Genomic DNA, 17,060 nt, shown 5'->3' with positions numbered 1-17,060 from the left:
GTCGACCAAGGTTACACACTGAGTCAGTGAAACACACAAGGAAAGGTGCAGGAGTAAGACTCAGGAGTTCTGACTCCCAGTCCTCTCCTTGAACCACTAGATGACCTTGGTTTTGATAGGAACATAGGGGAAGAGAGAGACCCCTGATCCCTGCAGCAGAGCTGCTAAGGGTGTGTGTGATTGATTGATTGCCTGTACAGACGGCTTGTTGTAACTTTGTTTCTGTTCCTCCAGACCAGGGTGCACTTGATGGGGCCCAGACAGGTAGGTAGAGTGACTCGTTTTCATGTCATTGGCATTCGATGCTCTGGATCATGGTATTCCTTTAACATGATTGTGGCCTGTAGCTGGGTTATCTCAGGGGAGCCCAAACTTTGCCCAGCCTAGGACTGTGTTGGCAACTTGCCAGAAGTGTGAAGGCTGCATGTAATGTGCACTAAACCAAGTAAATTGCAGCCACCCTCCTCCTCTTAAATGTGGAGGTGCAACCAGCTGGGACTGTCCTCTCTGTGCACCGCACCTCCATGCGTAGACATGGCAGAACTCTCTGAGCTGAGTTTAGCCTGCAGACTTCATGCTGGGCACCCTTGGGTTCTCAGGTGTTGGCATGAGTTCTGTTCCTCCTCTTGGGTGGTGATGGTTTCTTTGGGCCAGGTTAGCTTGGATCTAGCTTCATCTTATTGTGGTGTATGCTTCAGGCATCCGTGCTGAGACTGCTTCCCTTCCTCTCATCCACTGTTGTAATCAGGAAATAGACTTGCTGTGCAACTGGCACTCCGATTGGCCACTCTTCCATGAACTCCTTGAGGGGCAATTTTTTCTGCTGCCAGCTGCTGGTGGGACATCATATTACTGTGGTGTGTCCTCCACACTAGCCTGAAGCTGTGCTATGTGGCTCAATGTGCTTGCTGAGGAAGATGATCACGTTTGTTAACATTCTCTGGAGTCCATCCCCAAATGTCAGGAGCTTGGCTGTTATAATGCCATTGGACTTGTCAATGCAAATGAGCTCTGTTCTGGTGCTAGGAATTCTTTCCATTATCTTTGAACTTTCTGCTGGCTGAGCCCTTTGCTCAGGCCCTGGAATTGCTGATAAATGCCACTGTTTTTCACAGAGACAAGATGGGTGAGGTAATATCTTTTATTGGACCTCCTTCTGTTGGTGAAAGAGACAAGTTTTTAAGCTTACACAGAGTTCTTCTTCTGATTTTGTTTTTTTACAGCTGCCTTAGTGCAATTCTTTCTGTGTGGGTGTTCCCCACTGCCTTATCTCTTCCTGTTCCCCAGTCTGCCATGCCCTCAGCATATTCCTCCCATTTTACATTTTTTACCTTCTCCCTCTGCAATAGTTTAATAGTTTAAGTACAAATAAAGCATTAAATAGGTATGATATATTTCTGTCATCCTGGAGTCAGCTGGTTCCTAATGTAACCTTGAAAAACTGCATCTTGCCAACTTCAACTCCATCTCCCTAGCTTCCGCAGATACCCTCTCTTGGTTCTCCCCAAAACCCATTAAGGATGAAGGCTCTGGTGTCTTCATATGGCTTTATAATTCTGGTAGTTGTCAGGTACCTTGGTGATGGGTGTGGAAGAAATACCTAGATAAAGAGAGACTGGCTGCTAGGACACCTAGTAACTATGTCTGCAAATTGTAGGATTTGCTTCCTGTCTGCATGAAATGCTCAGTCTGCTTCAGCATTGAAGTGAAACTAAAATATGTCAGAGATATCTGACCCTTCCCAGCTGTGTCACCAACTTGCCTGGAGCCTGAAATTGCATGAAATAGAGTAGTTTGTTTCTGGCTTCTGCTCCAATAAAGGTACCAGCATGCAGTGCTCCAGGTTGATCAGGCAGTCTTGCATTCTGGACCTATAGTGTCTGTGAACCTCAAGTGTGGCTGAGGGCCAGATCTTTGAGTTTTGCTACTTCGTATACTCATCCCTGAATGTTGTATCTTTGGAATATTTTGTAACACTGGCTCTTTGGTGGCAGACCTTGTCTAACTGCATTCGGATGATATCTAAATACTAGGATATTTCCCACTTGAGATTTGCATAGAAATTGGATACCCATCTGATTGTACATACAGAGATTAAGAATAGTCAGGGTTCCTGGACTGTTTCTAGTTAACTGTCCTAATCATGCAACAGACTCAAATCAGGGCATAGATCTCAAGTAGCCTGGGCAGTGTTTCCCCAGGTGAAACACGCCTGGAAATGTTTAGGGAGTTTTGCAGACAGTTAAGCAAATAGTTCCCTTAATGGGTTTATGGTTCCATTTAATGCAGAGTGGTCTTATCAGGACTATATTATAGCTCTGATACACCTTGTGCTTCTGACACAGCCAGCACATCTCAGGCTGTGATCTCACACATTTGAGTGGCAGCACTCTAAGAAAAAGCAAGGGATTGTGTTGACGATTTAGAAGGTATCATAATTCTTGTTGCCCCAATGCCCCAGTGTGGTATTTGGAAGTGTATTGTGCTGCTGGAGATGCTGCCCTCCGCATGAGGGAGAAAACGGAGGTGCTGACCACTTGGTCCTTAAAAACACCATGTACTTTTCAGGGTGTTTACCTTGGGTCCTGGTCAGATTCTAGTTTGAGTAGTTATGTTGGGTCTCCCTAAATTCACACTAGTTTCAGTCCTCAAGGGTGTTGAAAAATTAGAGAGGGCTCAGAGAAGAGCCACGAGAATGATTAAAGGATTAGAAAACCTGCCTTACAGTGGTAGACTCAAGAAGCTCAATCTACTTCGCTTCAAAACGGAAACGTTAAGGGGTGATTTGATTAGTCTGTAAGTACCTACCTGGGGAGCAAATATTTAATAGTGGGCTTTTCAGTCTAGCAGAGAAGGTAGAACATGATACAATAGCTGGAAGTTGAAGCTAGACAAATTCAGGCTGGAAATAATGTATAAAATCTTAACAGTGAGGGTAATTAACCATTGGAACAATTTACCAAGGGTCGTGGGGCTTCTTCATCACTGGCAATTTTGAAAGCAAGATTAGATGTCTTTCTAAAAGCTCTGCTCTGGAAATTATTTTGGGGCAATTCTATGGCTTGAGTTATACAGGTGGTCACAATGGTCCCTTCTGGCCTTGGAAGCTATGAAATGAATATAGTACTATTCTTTGCATACCATTGTGCATTGTTGCTATGTTCCACTCCAAAGGTAGCTGCACTTCAGTGTTGGATAAAGTAATTCCTTGTGTCTCTGGACATCTACGTGTGATGTTTGTTATATGCTTTGGACTCTGGGTGCTGTATAATCACTTACTGCTGGTTGTTTGCTAATTGAGTTATTGCTGAACATACCCCATTTGGGAGAGGAGGGGAACAAACGAACAGTGGAGTCATTAGTTCAAGGTCTGTGGTTGTGCTTAGTGGGAGCAATAGCTGTTTGCACTGCAAAGAAGTGGCTAAAATTTAGAGACTTAGAAATAAGATTAACTTTTCATTTTCAAAACCAAACAGTACAAGGAATGGAATATCTGTCCGAGATCAAACATGATCTGCTCTCTCCAAGGCAGAGCGGTCACCTGGAGGCAGTTTCCTCAGCTAGCCAAAAGCTTGTAGAATTGGCTGCAGTTTCTCATTTATAAATTGGAACCATTGGTGATTCAACCCCCCCTGAATGCTTGGGAGCTGGCTTTGCCTTGTCTGGAAAGACCAGTCTGATCTGAGATGGCAGATGGAAATGGGATTTGAAGCAGTTCGTTTCAAGTGATTTATAAGTTAGCGGACTGAGCTCAGTACAGGAAAGCTAAGGAGAAGCCCTGGCACTGGTGGTATGTTGGTCTCAGTATAGTTCTCCAACTACCTTCCCTAAATGCCCTTACACAATGTACTATCCTGATTTGGAAGGCAAATCTGGCCATGTTTCTGGAGCTCTCTGAGGGATTAGATGCCCCTTTCTGTTTACTTTCTTCTGGCAAGTATCCAAGAGAATTTGCCTTCCTCTCTAAGGCTGGTCCAAGATCCATAGATTCTGAGGCCGGAAGGGAACATTGTGATCATCTCGTGTGACCTCCTGTATAACACAGGCCACAGAACTGACAGCACCAGGCATTCTCACCAGGACTCTGTACCAATCGCGGTTACAGGCACTGCCTTCTGGGCCCTAAGCGTTGTCTTTCATGTTGCTCCAGTGGCAGGTGTCTTGGTACTGGAGTTTGATTTGCCCTTAAGGGCTATGTGCTTCAGCTGGTCCATGTCTAGTGATTTGCCAGGCTCAGAAATCAGTTTCTCAAGGACCTCAGCACAGAACTCTGCTGTGGATATTGCATCAGTGCAGAGCATTCACAACAAAGGCATGAACTTGGCCATGCTTGGGCTCCACTCCTGGCTTCTGTTGCACAAACTAGCCTTGCTTGAAAGGCAGTTAAATATGGACCATGTGGCTATTAATCTGGAGGGGTGGCCAGGAGAGAGTGCTGTTCCCAACATATAGCGCCTTTTCACACCGCGTACTGAGACCTGGAGTCTCTCTGTATTCTTATCTGGGCCCCCATCATCACAATGCATGAGAGCATCACAAACATAAACAGATTTATACTCCCAACACCCTGTGAAGTCCGGAAGTATCCCAGTTGTACAGATGAGGAACTGAGGCAGAGAGGCTGAATGACCTGTCCACATGGGGAAGCTGTAATAGTGCCTTATCCACAAGCCCATGACTTTGCAGGCTACTCTTCCATTTTCAATATAAGGACAGCTGCAATGTACCCATTTATGCACAGTGGGTGTATGGCAAGCTGTCAAGAAGCTTCTTGGTTAGACGGAGTTTGGGCGCCCATGGGATAATCTGTTTGATGTTGGTCTTGTGGCCTGGCTGTGGCTGTGTACAGTTGTTCCGAATGGTCTCTGCATCACCCTCTCCAGGTCTTGTGTATCTGCTGGGTACCATGTCCTCTCTCAGTGCCTTTTACCCCAGCATGCCACTGTTGTGTTCATGTGATGGTTGATCACTCCCTCATGGCCTGTACCTTGAGCTGTCCCCTATTGCCTCAGTTGTCTCCCTAACTTTTGTACAGGGACCAGTTTGTTTATATTGGTGAACTCCATATTCTCTTGTATTGTCTGGTGAGTTACAATAAAATATCAGTGGAAAGGGAAAATGAGAGTGACAGACTGGAGAGGAAATCTGTTCTCACAGCCTGGACTGCGTGGATGGGGTTGAGGACTGTTGGCCCCTGAGAGGTAATGCTTTCTTGGGTGTTGTGGCCATGCTCACACACATGCGGACCTGCGGCTGCTCTTGGCATCAACAAGCACTTGCCTTAGCGCAGGCAGGCTTTATTTCTGCAAACTTTGGAATTGGCCCTTGTTTGTTAGACATGATAACCTGCTTTGCTCTGTTTTGACTAAAGATCTCAGTTGCTGGGCATTGATTGTAATAAAGGGGCAGTTGGGGTCCAAGATCCCAGTGCAGGGATGTGAAGAGAAGTGGCTGCATGCCCTGTGGGAGGTGAGTTTAAATGGGGAACCGGAGAAGTGATTGTGGTTGTGAATGATACCGGGCAACTCTGCAGTTTGAAATGGGGAAAAGTTTCTGCTTCTTCTCCATGCGGCAGCCTTTGTGGCATTGTTGGTGCAACTTAGAACAGTCTGTACTCCCCCTTCTCTCACTGGGCAGGACACGCTGCATTGGCTCACCAGGAAACTGAGGCTCTCGGGACAAGTTTTGCTCTTCATTGTCCTCTAGGGAAGCTGTTCCCACCCCTTCTTGGTATTTGAAAATAAGCCACCCTGATGGAAATAGATGGGGGCTCCTTCATGCAGGTGATATATCTGTTCATGCTGTACTGGAGCTCTGTGTACCCACGTGCTTAGTGAATCAGTACAAAGGAGAAAAGCTCAGGATCAGATAGGGTGCAATTCCCTCTATCCGCTCACTTGAACTCTCCCCTCATCTCCCTACTAGGGCTTCATTCATGGGGCCACATTCTCTGTTGGCAGAAGTCCACTGAAATCATAAGAGTTATGTCAGGTGAGAATCTGGCCCAGGATCTGTGAAACCACAGGAGAGGATCAGGGACCATCTCCCTAGGGTGGAGTTCTTCTGGTGTGATGAGAGCTGTTCTTTGCTGGGCTTTGAGTTGGGTAGGGTTGTCCCCATGCTAAGTTTGGTAGAATCACACTGGATTTGCCAGGTGATCTCTTCAGAACAGTTTTAGGGTATGTCTACTCAGCAACTAGACACCCATGGCTGGCCCATGTCAGCCGACTCGGGCTGAGACTGTTTCGTTGCAGTATAGATATCTGGGCTTGGGCTGGAGCTCGGGCTGGGACCCTGCAGGATGAGAGGGTTATGGGCCAGCCATGGGCTTTTCTTGGTTGTGTAGACATACCCTTAGGCTGCATCAGGTGATGAAGCCAGTAAACAAGATTGTTCTGCAAAACACTTCAGAGGCTCGTGGTACCAATTCCTACTTCTCTAGGATAGGCTCTGGGAAGGAGTGGGAGTGGTGGAGCCTGCCCCTCATCCCCTGGCTCTGCTCTGCTCCATCCTGCCCAGAGCCAGCCTGTCCTTTGTGCAGCTTTACCCTCTCCCTTAGGGTGTGGTCTGATTTCATTGTGCATGCAGGAGCAAACTTCAGTTGAAGCAAGAGCAAATATGCCAGGAGAGAAGCACATACCCTGGGCCCGCGCTCTGAAGCCTCTGCGTCTGCGAGGGGAAGGTCTCCCCTCTACTAGGGGTACTTACATCTCTGTAGCAATGCACACAGCCACAGTGCCGCAGGTGCCCAACTCTGAGCAATCTCTGTTTCAGTGTCGCTACCTGAGGCCACTGTGTGGGGAACAGTTCCTGCATGCCTCAGGACATCTGAGTCCCACATCCTGCCCTTTCCTGCTGGCTGTGTGGCATATACTCCACACTGGCTCCAGACATCTTTCACATTACTTGCCCTTAGGGCCCTGCGTGCTCTCAGATCACTGCCTTCCCCCACCTATGGACCAGGTGGGCTCTGCTAAGGCAGAGGTCAGGCAAGCTGTGTTGGTTACTGTGAAATCCCAGGCTTCTGCCCTGTGGTGGAGGGACAGGGACTCCTGCTGCATTGCACATATGCTGGTGGGAGCCCAGTGTTGTCCCTGAATCTCCCTGTGATCTCTGGCATTTCATTCCCAGGTGATGACAACTATGGACGGAAAGTCATTTTGTTCAGTGCCTGCCGGATGCCGCCCTGCCATCAACTTGACCATGTGAAACTGCTGCAGTGAGTACTGCCTTGGGGGCCCACTGCTCCCGTGACAGCCTGGATCTGAGACAGTCCCTGAGTCCTAGGGGGCAGATCTACAGGCAGCAGCTGCTCTGGCTGGATATGTGCCCTCTGTTATAATCTCCAACTAGGTATGGGCTGCACCCCACACATCCAGCCAACCCCCGGCCAGGAATTGCCCTCCTGTATGCTCCTCTCCTTCCTCTCCCAGGGCACAAGTGCCTCCGTTTCTGCAGTGTGGCAAAATTTTCCTTATGCCAACTGTGGCCAATAGGGAGCAAGCTTATACACATGCCAGTGCATACTGCGAGCTCAGAAGTTCCTGTGTCTTCCCAGGTATCTTAAGTTCACACTGGACCAGTATGTGGAGAGTGACTACACATTGGTGTATCTGCACCATGGCCTCACCAGTGAGAACAAGCCGTCCCTGAGCTGGCTGCGGGATGCCTACCGGGAATTTGACCGCAAGTGAGTAGGTGTGGCCAATGGGACAGGACTCCTGAGTTCTCTTCTACAGTCTGACTCCCTGTGTGGTCCTCTTTGGAGCTAAAGCATGTCCTAGGCAAGTCCTTTCCCCATTTGTAACATGGGGATCATGATCCCTCCCACATCTCTACCTGCTGGTAGGTGGTGGGGGTGAACTGATGTTTGTCAAATGCTATGAAGATAGAAAGTTCTATAGACAGAGTGAGGGGTACAAACCGCTCTTGTGGAAAGTTCTCCGGGTCAGCAGGGGGCTAGCAAAGGCAAGAGTCAGCGCAAGTGTCCAGGCCATTTGGCAGCTCATCCCCTTATGGGGCAGTGCCTCATGAGTGGAGTCGTGGGGTGACAAAGAGCAGGGGTTGAGGTTGCTGGGTGGTTAAGGGCTAGGAAATAAAGGGAGAGTGGTGTTATAGAAGGCTGGGGAATGGGGTTAACACAGGGGGCCCCAGGGAGGGGCACAGTGCGCTGAGAGTGTGGAGGGTGGGACTTAGAGCCCCATGGAGCCATTTGAGGGCTTGAGCTGATGGAGCTGGCCAGCTCCCCAGCCCAGGCAGAGCTCTCCCTCACTCGGCTTCCTTTGGCAGGTACAAGAAGAACATCAAAGCGCTGTACATCGTGCACCCAACGATGTTCATCAAGACTCTGCTGATTCTCTTCAAGCCTCTGATCAGGTGGGGGCAGCGGAGGCTGGCTCAAGCTCCCTGGGTGCAGGGGGATGTGCAGCATTCCTCAGCAGGCCAGGAGGGGAGCACAGGCTCCTAGCTCCTCCTGTGCCTGCACTGGTGACTCCTCCTGCATTAACCTCTTGGGGGATATGCCTCCCATTATTTCTGAAAGATCCAGGCAAAACAAGAGCCCCTCTGCTGGGGCCCGGGGAGCTCAGCCCCTGCAAAGGCCACATGTCCCAGGCGTTAGCACCAGGACAGAAGGGGAGGAGGAGAATGAAACCCAGAGGGGCACTGAGTTCAGCGTGTCACCAGTGAAACCGCCAGCCTCCTGGGCCAAAAATGAAAAGAGGAGCGGACTCTGGCCTGCTGCAGAGCGCAGGGAGGGGCAGTGCTGTGCTGTGCAGAGCCCATCTTTGCCAGGCTTTGAGCCAGGCTGTGGAGGAGCCTTAGCAGTGCCTCACGGAATATGGGGGTTGAGAGAGAGCTGCGTGGTGTGGTGCCCCTACTGCTGAACCTGTGCTGCCTCCAGCACTGCCAAGGCCCCTCAATTCTGCCCCGCAGGCCCCATGATCTTCCAGCTCTTGCTCCCCCAGACAGCTCTGCTAACAGCCCCTCACTCCTGCTGCTCTTGCCCTGGGCTTCCCCCAGTTCTGCTGATGTTAGTCACTCCGGATCCCTCATGGGGCTGCTTGTCCTCTGTTTTGCAGTTTCAAGTTTGGACGGAAGATTTTTTATGCAAACTTCCTGAGCGAGCTGGAGGAGCATGTGAAGCTGGAGCAGCTGGGGATCCCAAGCCAGGTGCTAAAGTGAGAGCATGCGGCCTGCCTGCCTGCTTACCCAAGGCTCCGTGAGAGGAGGGAAGATGCAGGGTGGGGAAACAGTGGCAAGGGGGAAGGAAGCAATGGGGAGGGGCCTTGTTTTGCTCCGAAGTGATGGTTCATCCAAGGTAGCAGCGCCAGGGTGCCTCAGAGAGGGGGCTCTTCCTAGCTCTCCTTCCTGCCTGTCTTCAGCGTCAATGCCTGGCTCAGGCCCACTTGGCCCCTTTGCTGCCTCTGTCTCTTCTGCCTCTTGGTCTCCTCTCAGGCAAGTGACTTTACCCCCAGGCATCTCTCTGCTGTCCCTCCCTGTCTGCTGCTGCCTGTGCATCCACTTTTCTCAAAAGCTCAGTGGGGCCTTCTCACTTCAGCTTTCCTCTGTGGCCTCCCAAAGGTGCTTCAACTGCACCTCCAGCCTGTTCAGATCCCTGTGGCTCTACCTCTCTCCCATGCACACGCACACCCACACCCCATCACCTCTTGTCTTCCAACAAACTTGCCCTGACTTCCTAGGTGCATGGTCCTTTGCCCCGTCTTTTCCCTATTCATCCCAGCAAGCTCCCCCCTTGCTCCCTCTTCTCCGCTGGAGGCTGAGCCCTTTGGTCTTGCTGCCCCAGCAGTCCTGAGCTGCCTGTCCTTGGGGTCAGCAAGTACTAGGCTAGAGCTGTCTTTGGGGCAGTTCCCAGTGGATCAGCAGCAGGGGCTGGGTTGGTTGCATTCACAAAGCAGTGGGGTGGGTGCCGGGTGTGCTGGTTGGTGGTCCCTGTGTGAGATGGGCTGGTTCCCTACCAATCTGTCTCTCTCACTACAGATATGACGAGTACCTGAAATCACTGCAGAAACCCTCTCAAGTGCCCCAGAAGCTGACCCCACCGCGCCCACCCCTGCCAAACCAGCAGTTTGGGGTCTCTCTGCAGCAGTGAGTATCTTAGAGTTGCGTGGCTTTGGCTGCTGGGCCAGCTAATGCCAGAGCCCTGTGTATAATGCAATAGTGCAGTTGCAGAAATGGCCTCGAAATTGTCCGTTTCTTGAAATTGCTGCAGAATCTGAGTTGTCATTTAGAAAAACTCAATTCTCTAGCCCAGATCCTGAGCTACCCTCTGCCCACCTCAAATCGTGGCTTGCCTGATTGCTGGGCTGGTTCTTGGTGTAAACTAGAGACGCTGCAGGGCTTCTCTAACATGCTAACAGCCCGCAAGGGGTTGTTTCAGTAACTGAGGATTTACTGGGGTGCCAGGACACCCCAGCTACATGCCTGTGTGCGTGGGGCTAGGAGTGGGAAGGGCTGGAGTACAAGCCATGATGGCACTTCTCTGCCATATGAGGATTCCTGGAGTGGGAGGATTCCTCAAGGGGCCGGCTAAAATGGCATTAGGCCTGTGTTGTTTTGCTGGAGCAGGGCAGAGGACCTGACCCTCAACTTTTTCCATAGCTTCAATGCTGTTTTAATAGAGGGTTTCTCAGGGACACATCCCCTCCCATTCACCCTTGCCTCTGCCTCCCCACCCTTTCCTGGTCACATCACATCCCTGAGGCAGCTTCAGAATTGCTGACATGGGAAAGTGACATCAGCAAAGTATTATTTAATGTATTTTTAGCTTTTAATGCAATTTGGCCACTGGAAATGAGGAGGAACCAGCTCCATGTGCTCAGGCAGTTCTCCCTGAGGCAGTTTGGGAAGTGATTTTCTAGCCCTTCTGGCTGCAGTGAAAGCCTTCCAAATGTGAGCTCAGTGTAACCAGCACAGTGACTGCTGGCTGAGCTTGCAGGCGTCCTGAACCAATCTCTCTGAAAGAGGTGACTTGGCCCATTCTTTGCAATGGGGGTTTGACTCCGAAGCCAAATGATGGTGATGTACATGTCCACATTAGATATTACATTACTGATCATCTGAACTGAACCATTTGTCATTTGTCATTGCGGGATGTAATGGGAGATGTTGGAGAGTAATACACAGCAGCTAGCTGCTGTCTAGGTGGATTCCTGTCCTTCCCTCCCCTACATTTAAACTCCCCTTTGCTCTTGCCTAAAGCGGAGAAAGAAAAAGGAGTTGCATCCCACAGAGCCACCTCAATTGTTTCCTGGCCCCTTCCCAGCAACCAAAGCCTCCAGCTTGGGCCCCTGACGCTGGCTGTAATGCAGTTGCTGCTCCTCAACACAGACCAGCAGTAGGAGGCAGCGTAACATACGTGTATTGTAGTATCAAAAACATGTGGGATGCTGCCCTGGTTGGACTGGGCTGGGGAGAGGGAGGGGGAACAGGCTGAGGGGCAAAGAGTGGGACAGGACTGGGTGGGGAGAGGGATCCCGCAGAGGTCCCTGCTACGTACATATGTCAGATGTGATGAGCTGCATGTGGGCGAGAGGTAACTGGCAACCTCTAACCTTCTGTTCTCCCCACAGCCTAAGGGAGAAGAGCTCTGATCAGGCCCCCGTCCCACTGGTGGTCAGGGAAACCATTGCCTATCTGCGGGAGCATGGTGAGTGCATAAATGAAACCCTCAACCCAATTCAGTACCATGCAGGTGCCTTCTCCCCTTCCTAATGCCAATCAGATCTTTATGAAACAGAAGGAAAATGACCATAGAACAATTTGGAGCCCAAATATGATTGATTGAGCCAAGAAGAGAGATCCTGCCATGCCCTCCTTCCTGCACAGTGTCTGGGTCTGACATTCCCCTCTGGTGTTATCTGGACTGGTGATCTGCTAGGTCACTCCAATCCTTGACTCTGGGAGCCAGCCTTACCCTGCTCTGCTGTGAGAACCCCCACTCCTGGGCTGTTCGTGCACAGCCTCCGGCATGTAAGCTGCTCCTTGGATTGTATAACCGAATGACACTAGCCAATATCTCCGGTCCCAGACACAACGCTAGGAACCTCTGTCTTGCAGTTTCCAGTTATGCCCGCTGGACGCTGCAAGCTTATATGAGTTCGTCAATTTAACCAAGAAATTGATACGTACCAGGCTTGTTATCCCAAGGGGAGCCTCTGACACACTTCACACCAAACGCACTGCTTCAGGTAGAATAAACAAACAGATTTATTAACTATAAAGATAGATTTTAAGTGATTATTAGTCAAAGCATAACAAGTTGGATTTGGTCAAATGAAATAAAAGCAAAACGCTTTCTAAGCTGATCTTAACACTTTCAGTGCCCTTACAAACTTAGATGCTTCTCACCACAGGCTGGCTGGTTGCTCTTCAGCCAGGCTTTCCCCTTTGATCAGTGCTTCAGTCCCTCGGTGTGGTGTCTGTAGATCAGGGGCGGGCAAACTTTTTGGCCTGAGAGCCTCATTGGGTTTCTGAAATTGTATGGAAGGCTGGTTAGGGGAGGCTGTGCCTCCCCTAACAGCCAGGCACGCACGGCATGGCCCTCGCCCCCTGACAGCCCCCCGGTGACCCCGGACCCCCTGCCACATCCAACCATCCCTTCTCCCTGACTGGCCCCGGACCCACCACCCCTAACTACCCCCACCACCCCATCCAACCCCCCCCCCTTTCTGACTGCCCCCCTCCCCCCAGGAGCCCTGCCCCATCCAACCGCCCCTTCTCCCTTACCGGCCCCAGACCCACCGCCCCATCCAACATCCCCTCTCCTTCCTGACTGCCCCCCTGGGACACCTGCCCCATCCACCCCACCCTGCTCCCTGTCCCCTGACTGTCCCCGGAACCCCTGCCCCTGACTGTCCCCCGCTGCCCCATCCAACCCCCCCTCCTTCCTGACTGTCCCCCCCGGGACCCCTGCTCCCATTCAACCCCCCTGTTCCCCGCCCTCCAACAGCCCCAACCCCTATCCACATCCCTGGCCCCTGACCACCACCCGAACTCCCCTGCCCTTTATCCAACCCCCGCTCCCTGCCCCCTGACCGGTGGCTGGCGGCGTGGCTGCACCAGGTCAGGCAGCCGCACTGCGCAGCACAGAGCACCGGGTCAGGCTGGGCTCTGCAGCTGCGCTGCCCCAGGAGCTCACTGCTCTGCCGCCCAGAGCATGTGCCAGCAGTGCAGTGAGCTGAGGCTGTGGGGGGAGAGGGAATAGCGGGGGAGGGAGGAGAGGTGAGGGGGGCTAGCCTCCCGGGCCGGGCAGGACGGTCCCGTGGGCCGGATGTGACCCGCAGGCTGTAGTTTGCTCACCTCTGCTGTAGATGTAGGTGGAAGAGAGAGAGAGCATGGCAAATATGTCTCCCTTTTATCGTGCCCTTTCTTTCCTCTTGGCATTACCCGCCCACCCTCCCCCTCAATTTCGGAGTTAGGTGAGCGTTATCTCATCACAGTTCCAAACTGACCAAAGGAAGGGGGGTGACTCCCTTGAGAGTCTAACAGATTATTTTGTTGCTGCCTAGGCCAGTGTCTTTTGTTCCTGTGAGGCTGGGATGGGTTTGTCCCATACCTGCCCTGATGTGGTGTGAACTGCCTCTCTGGTCTTGGAGAGTTTTTGCCTGGGCTTGCTTTAAGCCATGAGGTTACATTTTCAGCCCCATAACTATATACATGAAATTATACCTTTACTGTAACAATTAGTATAACATCACTGTAACAACCATGCTCAGTGCATCATGAGCCTTCCGAAGACACCCGACACGACAAACTTTGCATCGGATACCATGCAATCATTTTACAAGGATGAACATGGGGGTGGTGAATGTTCCACCGAGGTACAGAGCACACTGGGCATGGGCAGTGCTCTCTCCACAGCTGTGTGCAGAGGTTTCCTGTGCACATGGGAGAAGCTGGTGCTTTGACAGCCTTGCTGTGTGCTGTGGCTCGCAAGGAAAGGTCAGAGAGCTCCGGTGTGACAGGCCTGGTCTGAGCTCTCCCTTTCCTTCTGCTCGCTCTCCCCAGCTCTGACCAAAGAGGGGATTTTCCGGAGATCAGCTTCCACACAGATTGTCAAAGAGGTCCAACAAAAATACAACATGGGTAAGTGTCCCTCCTCAGGAAAACCTTGCGCCGTGACCCCTCCACCTCACCCAACACCCACCACCAAGTTAGAGTTCTCTGGTCCTCACCAATCCTGACCCTCAGACTCTGCTCCTCTGCACTGTTCCTGTTCTGGGGCTCTGCTCTCATCATGCTTCTTGCTCTGCACCCAGTGCTGGGGAATATGAGCTCCATCTAGCACTACACAGGAGTGTGTGGACGAGTACCTCTTTAGATCTAGGCTGGGATCAACTCATTCCACTGTGATCTGAAAGTCTATTTGAATGCTGCTCTCCATCCTGCTGGCCAAGGGGGACTGAACTTTGCCTGTAATCTGCCAGAGGATTTGTGTTTGAGCAGTACAAAGTGCGCACCCCCCATCCCTGTTTCAGGAGAGGCTCGTCTCCCTCTCCCCACCTGCTCCCTGAGGAGCCCCTTCTGTTTCCCAGGGCTGGGCATGCACCCTTCCCATTGCTGCCCTGGAGAATGAGACCAAGACCAGAATAGACTCCTGTTTGGGGTGATGAGCCTTGGGGACATTGGACTGGAATTGGCAGAGCTGTTGCTTCTGTCTTGTGGGCAAGTAAGTTACCTCCATCTCAAGTGAGTCTGGCCTCATGCTCGTCCCCAGGGAGCTTTTGCTCCAGAGCTGGGCTTTGACCCTGTGCTCTGCTCTATTGATCTGGAGGGAGTTCTGCCCCTTGCCCCTCTCCCTTAGGCAGTGTGCTCGTGCTCTGATAGATGGGCTCTGAGCCTGTGCCTCCTCTCTGTCCCCAGGGATACCGATGGATTTCCAGCAATATGAGGACATTCACCTTGCTGCCGTGATCCTCAAGACATTCCTGCGGGAGCTGCCAGAGCCCCTGCTGACCTTTAGCCTCTACAACCACGTTGTCAACTTCCAGAGTGAGTTGGGGGCAAGAGGGTACAATCAATTGAAGTCTGAGCTCCCTGAGGGCAGGGATCTCCTCCAGGCTACCTCAGACATACAGCTATGCTCTCTGATCCTAGCCTGTGGCTCTGGTGCCTTTCCAAGGAATCCAGGCAGTATGGATGGGCCCCCATTGCCAAGGGAGTATGCATGGTATGGGGAGGAGAGGGAGTCCTGCCTGGGGTACCCATGCATTGTGAGCTGGGCTCCTATCAGAGGAGTCTCCCAGTGTGAGTCAGGGTCACCCTGTTGGTTGGTGGGAGCTGGAGGTTCTCCCCCTTCATTGCCTGGTGCGAGCTAGGGTCTTGCTCACCTACTCACGTGCCGCATGTTTCCCTTTCAGATGTGGAGGAGTCGAATCGTGTGGATGTTGTTCGCAAAACCCTCCAGACCCTGCCCGAGGAAAACTACCAAGTGCTCTGTTTCCTGATGGCCTTCCTGGCGGAGGTTTGCTGCTCCACTTGGTGCTAAGGCGGTCTCCTCTTAGCTCACTGCACGTGGGCCAAGCTCCATTACTGCCCATTCACCTCCCTCCCCAACCCACGCTGCCCAGCTGAGAGAGAGCGCGGCTTCGGCCAGGAAACCAAGCTTCTTTATCCCTCCGTCCCCCTTCCCCAAGGGTTGGAACCGACTCTGACATTTCAGGCTCAGGTAGTTCCTCCCATTGGGGCTGGGGGTGGGGGGCAAAGGGCAGGACAGCAGCTGAGACAGGGTGAAACTCCTGGTGCAGGTTGTAACAAGGCTGGTTCTGGCGGGACCCAACGGAGAGTGCCAATTCAGGACAAATTGCTTCAAGCAGGGCAGTTACAGCCCAAGGCTGGGGTTTCTGTGCACACCAAGGCAAACCAAACCAGCCAAACAGAGCAGACTTTGGTCTCACCCCACTGGCTAACCACAAGTCACACTAGCAATTCCCTTAGACACTCCAGTTTCCCAGTATCAGCACCAATGCCACTCGTTATGGGGACAAATGGTTATGAAAACCAATACCCCAGTAAAAGAAAAAAGGTTCTCTTGATCCCAAAGGACCAAGCCCCAGACCCAGGTCAATATACAAATCAGATCTTACCCATAAATCACGCTGTTGCCAATCCTTTAGAATCTAAAAACTAAAGGTTTATTCATAAGAGGAAAAAGATATAGATGAGAGCTAGAGCTGGTTAAATGGAATCAATTACATAGAATAATGGCAAAGTTCTTGGTTCAGGCTTGCAGCAGTGATGGAATAAACTGCGGGTTCAAATCAAATCAAATCAAATCTCATCTCTTTCAGTCCTTTGTTCAGAGCTTCAGTGTAGCCAAGTCCCTCCAGAGGTAGGAAGCAGGATTGAAGACCAGATGGAGGAGCTGCAGCAGCTTTTTATAGTCTCTTGCCATGTGGTCTTTCTTTGTTCCAAAGACAAGCTGTCCATTACATGGCCTGGAAAAACCTCAGAGTTCTGTCCATAGGCAGGTCCCTGCATAACTTGTTCTGTCCTAAGGCATGTCTGCCGTCTCTCTATGGGTCAGTTGTATGGCTGATGGTCCTTAATGGGCCATCAAGCAGGCTAGGCAGAGCTGACACCAACTTGTCTGAGGCGTCACCCAAAAGCATAGCATAAGTTTGAAATACAGACAGTACAGAGCCAATATTCATAACTTCAACTATAAAAATGATACACACCTACAGGTAGCATAATCATAACCAGCAAACCATAACCTTGTCTTAGACACCTCATTTGACCCCCTTTATATAAGATTTGGTGCCACTACAGGACCTTGGTTGCAACAATGATCTATATGGTCCCAGTTCAAGTCAATAACGTCACACAGGTAAAGACCAGAAACAGGTGTGCAGTGAGAACGGGATAGAAAATGAGCTCCAGATCCTGCCCTATTGGACTTGCAGGGAGCTTCCCACTGCTGTGGAAGCTGCTCTACTGAGCCAAGTCTATCCCCAGCAAAAGGGGCAGAAACAACCAGCCCCTAGTGCTTTGGGCATGTTTGATGACAGCACCTGCTGGGTCAAGGTGTCTGTGTGGCC

General features: G+C 51.2%; 1 protein-coding gene across 3 annotated transcripts in view; it reads left to right on the top strand.

The window, feature by feature from the left end:
- Positions 1–17,060, top strand: part of ARHGAP1 (Rho GTPase activating protein 1) — a 41,259-nt gene that overhangs the window by 19,434 nt on the left and 4,765 nt on the right. For all 3 annotated transcript variants that reach the window (XM_074955386.1, XM_074955388.1, XM_074955387.1), the window contains exons 4-12: positions 7,132–7,219; positions 7,559–7,690; positions 8,290–8,376; positions 9,081–9,179; positions 10,000–10,107; positions 11,592–11,668; positions 14,029–14,106; positions 14,884–15,012; positions 15,381–15,484. In XM_074955386.1, the coding sequence (XP_074811487.1) occupies positions 7,132–7,219; positions 7,559–7,690; positions 8,290–8,376; positions 9,081–9,179; positions 10,000–10,107; positions 11,592–11,668; positions 14,029–14,106; positions 14,884–15,012; positions 15,381–15,484 (902 nt within the window). The remainder of the gene's footprint in view (positions 1–7,131; positions 7,220–7,558; positions 7,691–8,289; positions 8,377–9,080; positions 9,180–9,999; positions 10,108–11,591; positions 11,669–14,028; positions 14,107–14,883; positions 15,013–15,380; positions 15,485–17,060) is intronic.

This window comes from Natator depressus, chromosome 6 (genome assembly GCF_965152275.1).
Source record: "Natator depressus isolate rNatDep1 chromosome 6, rNatDep2.hap1, whole genome shotgun sequence".
NCBI classification, from domain to species: Eukaryota; Metazoa; Chordata; order Testudines; family Cheloniidae; genus Natator; species Natator depressus.
This window is presented reverse-complemented; position numbering and strand designations above follow the sequence as displayed.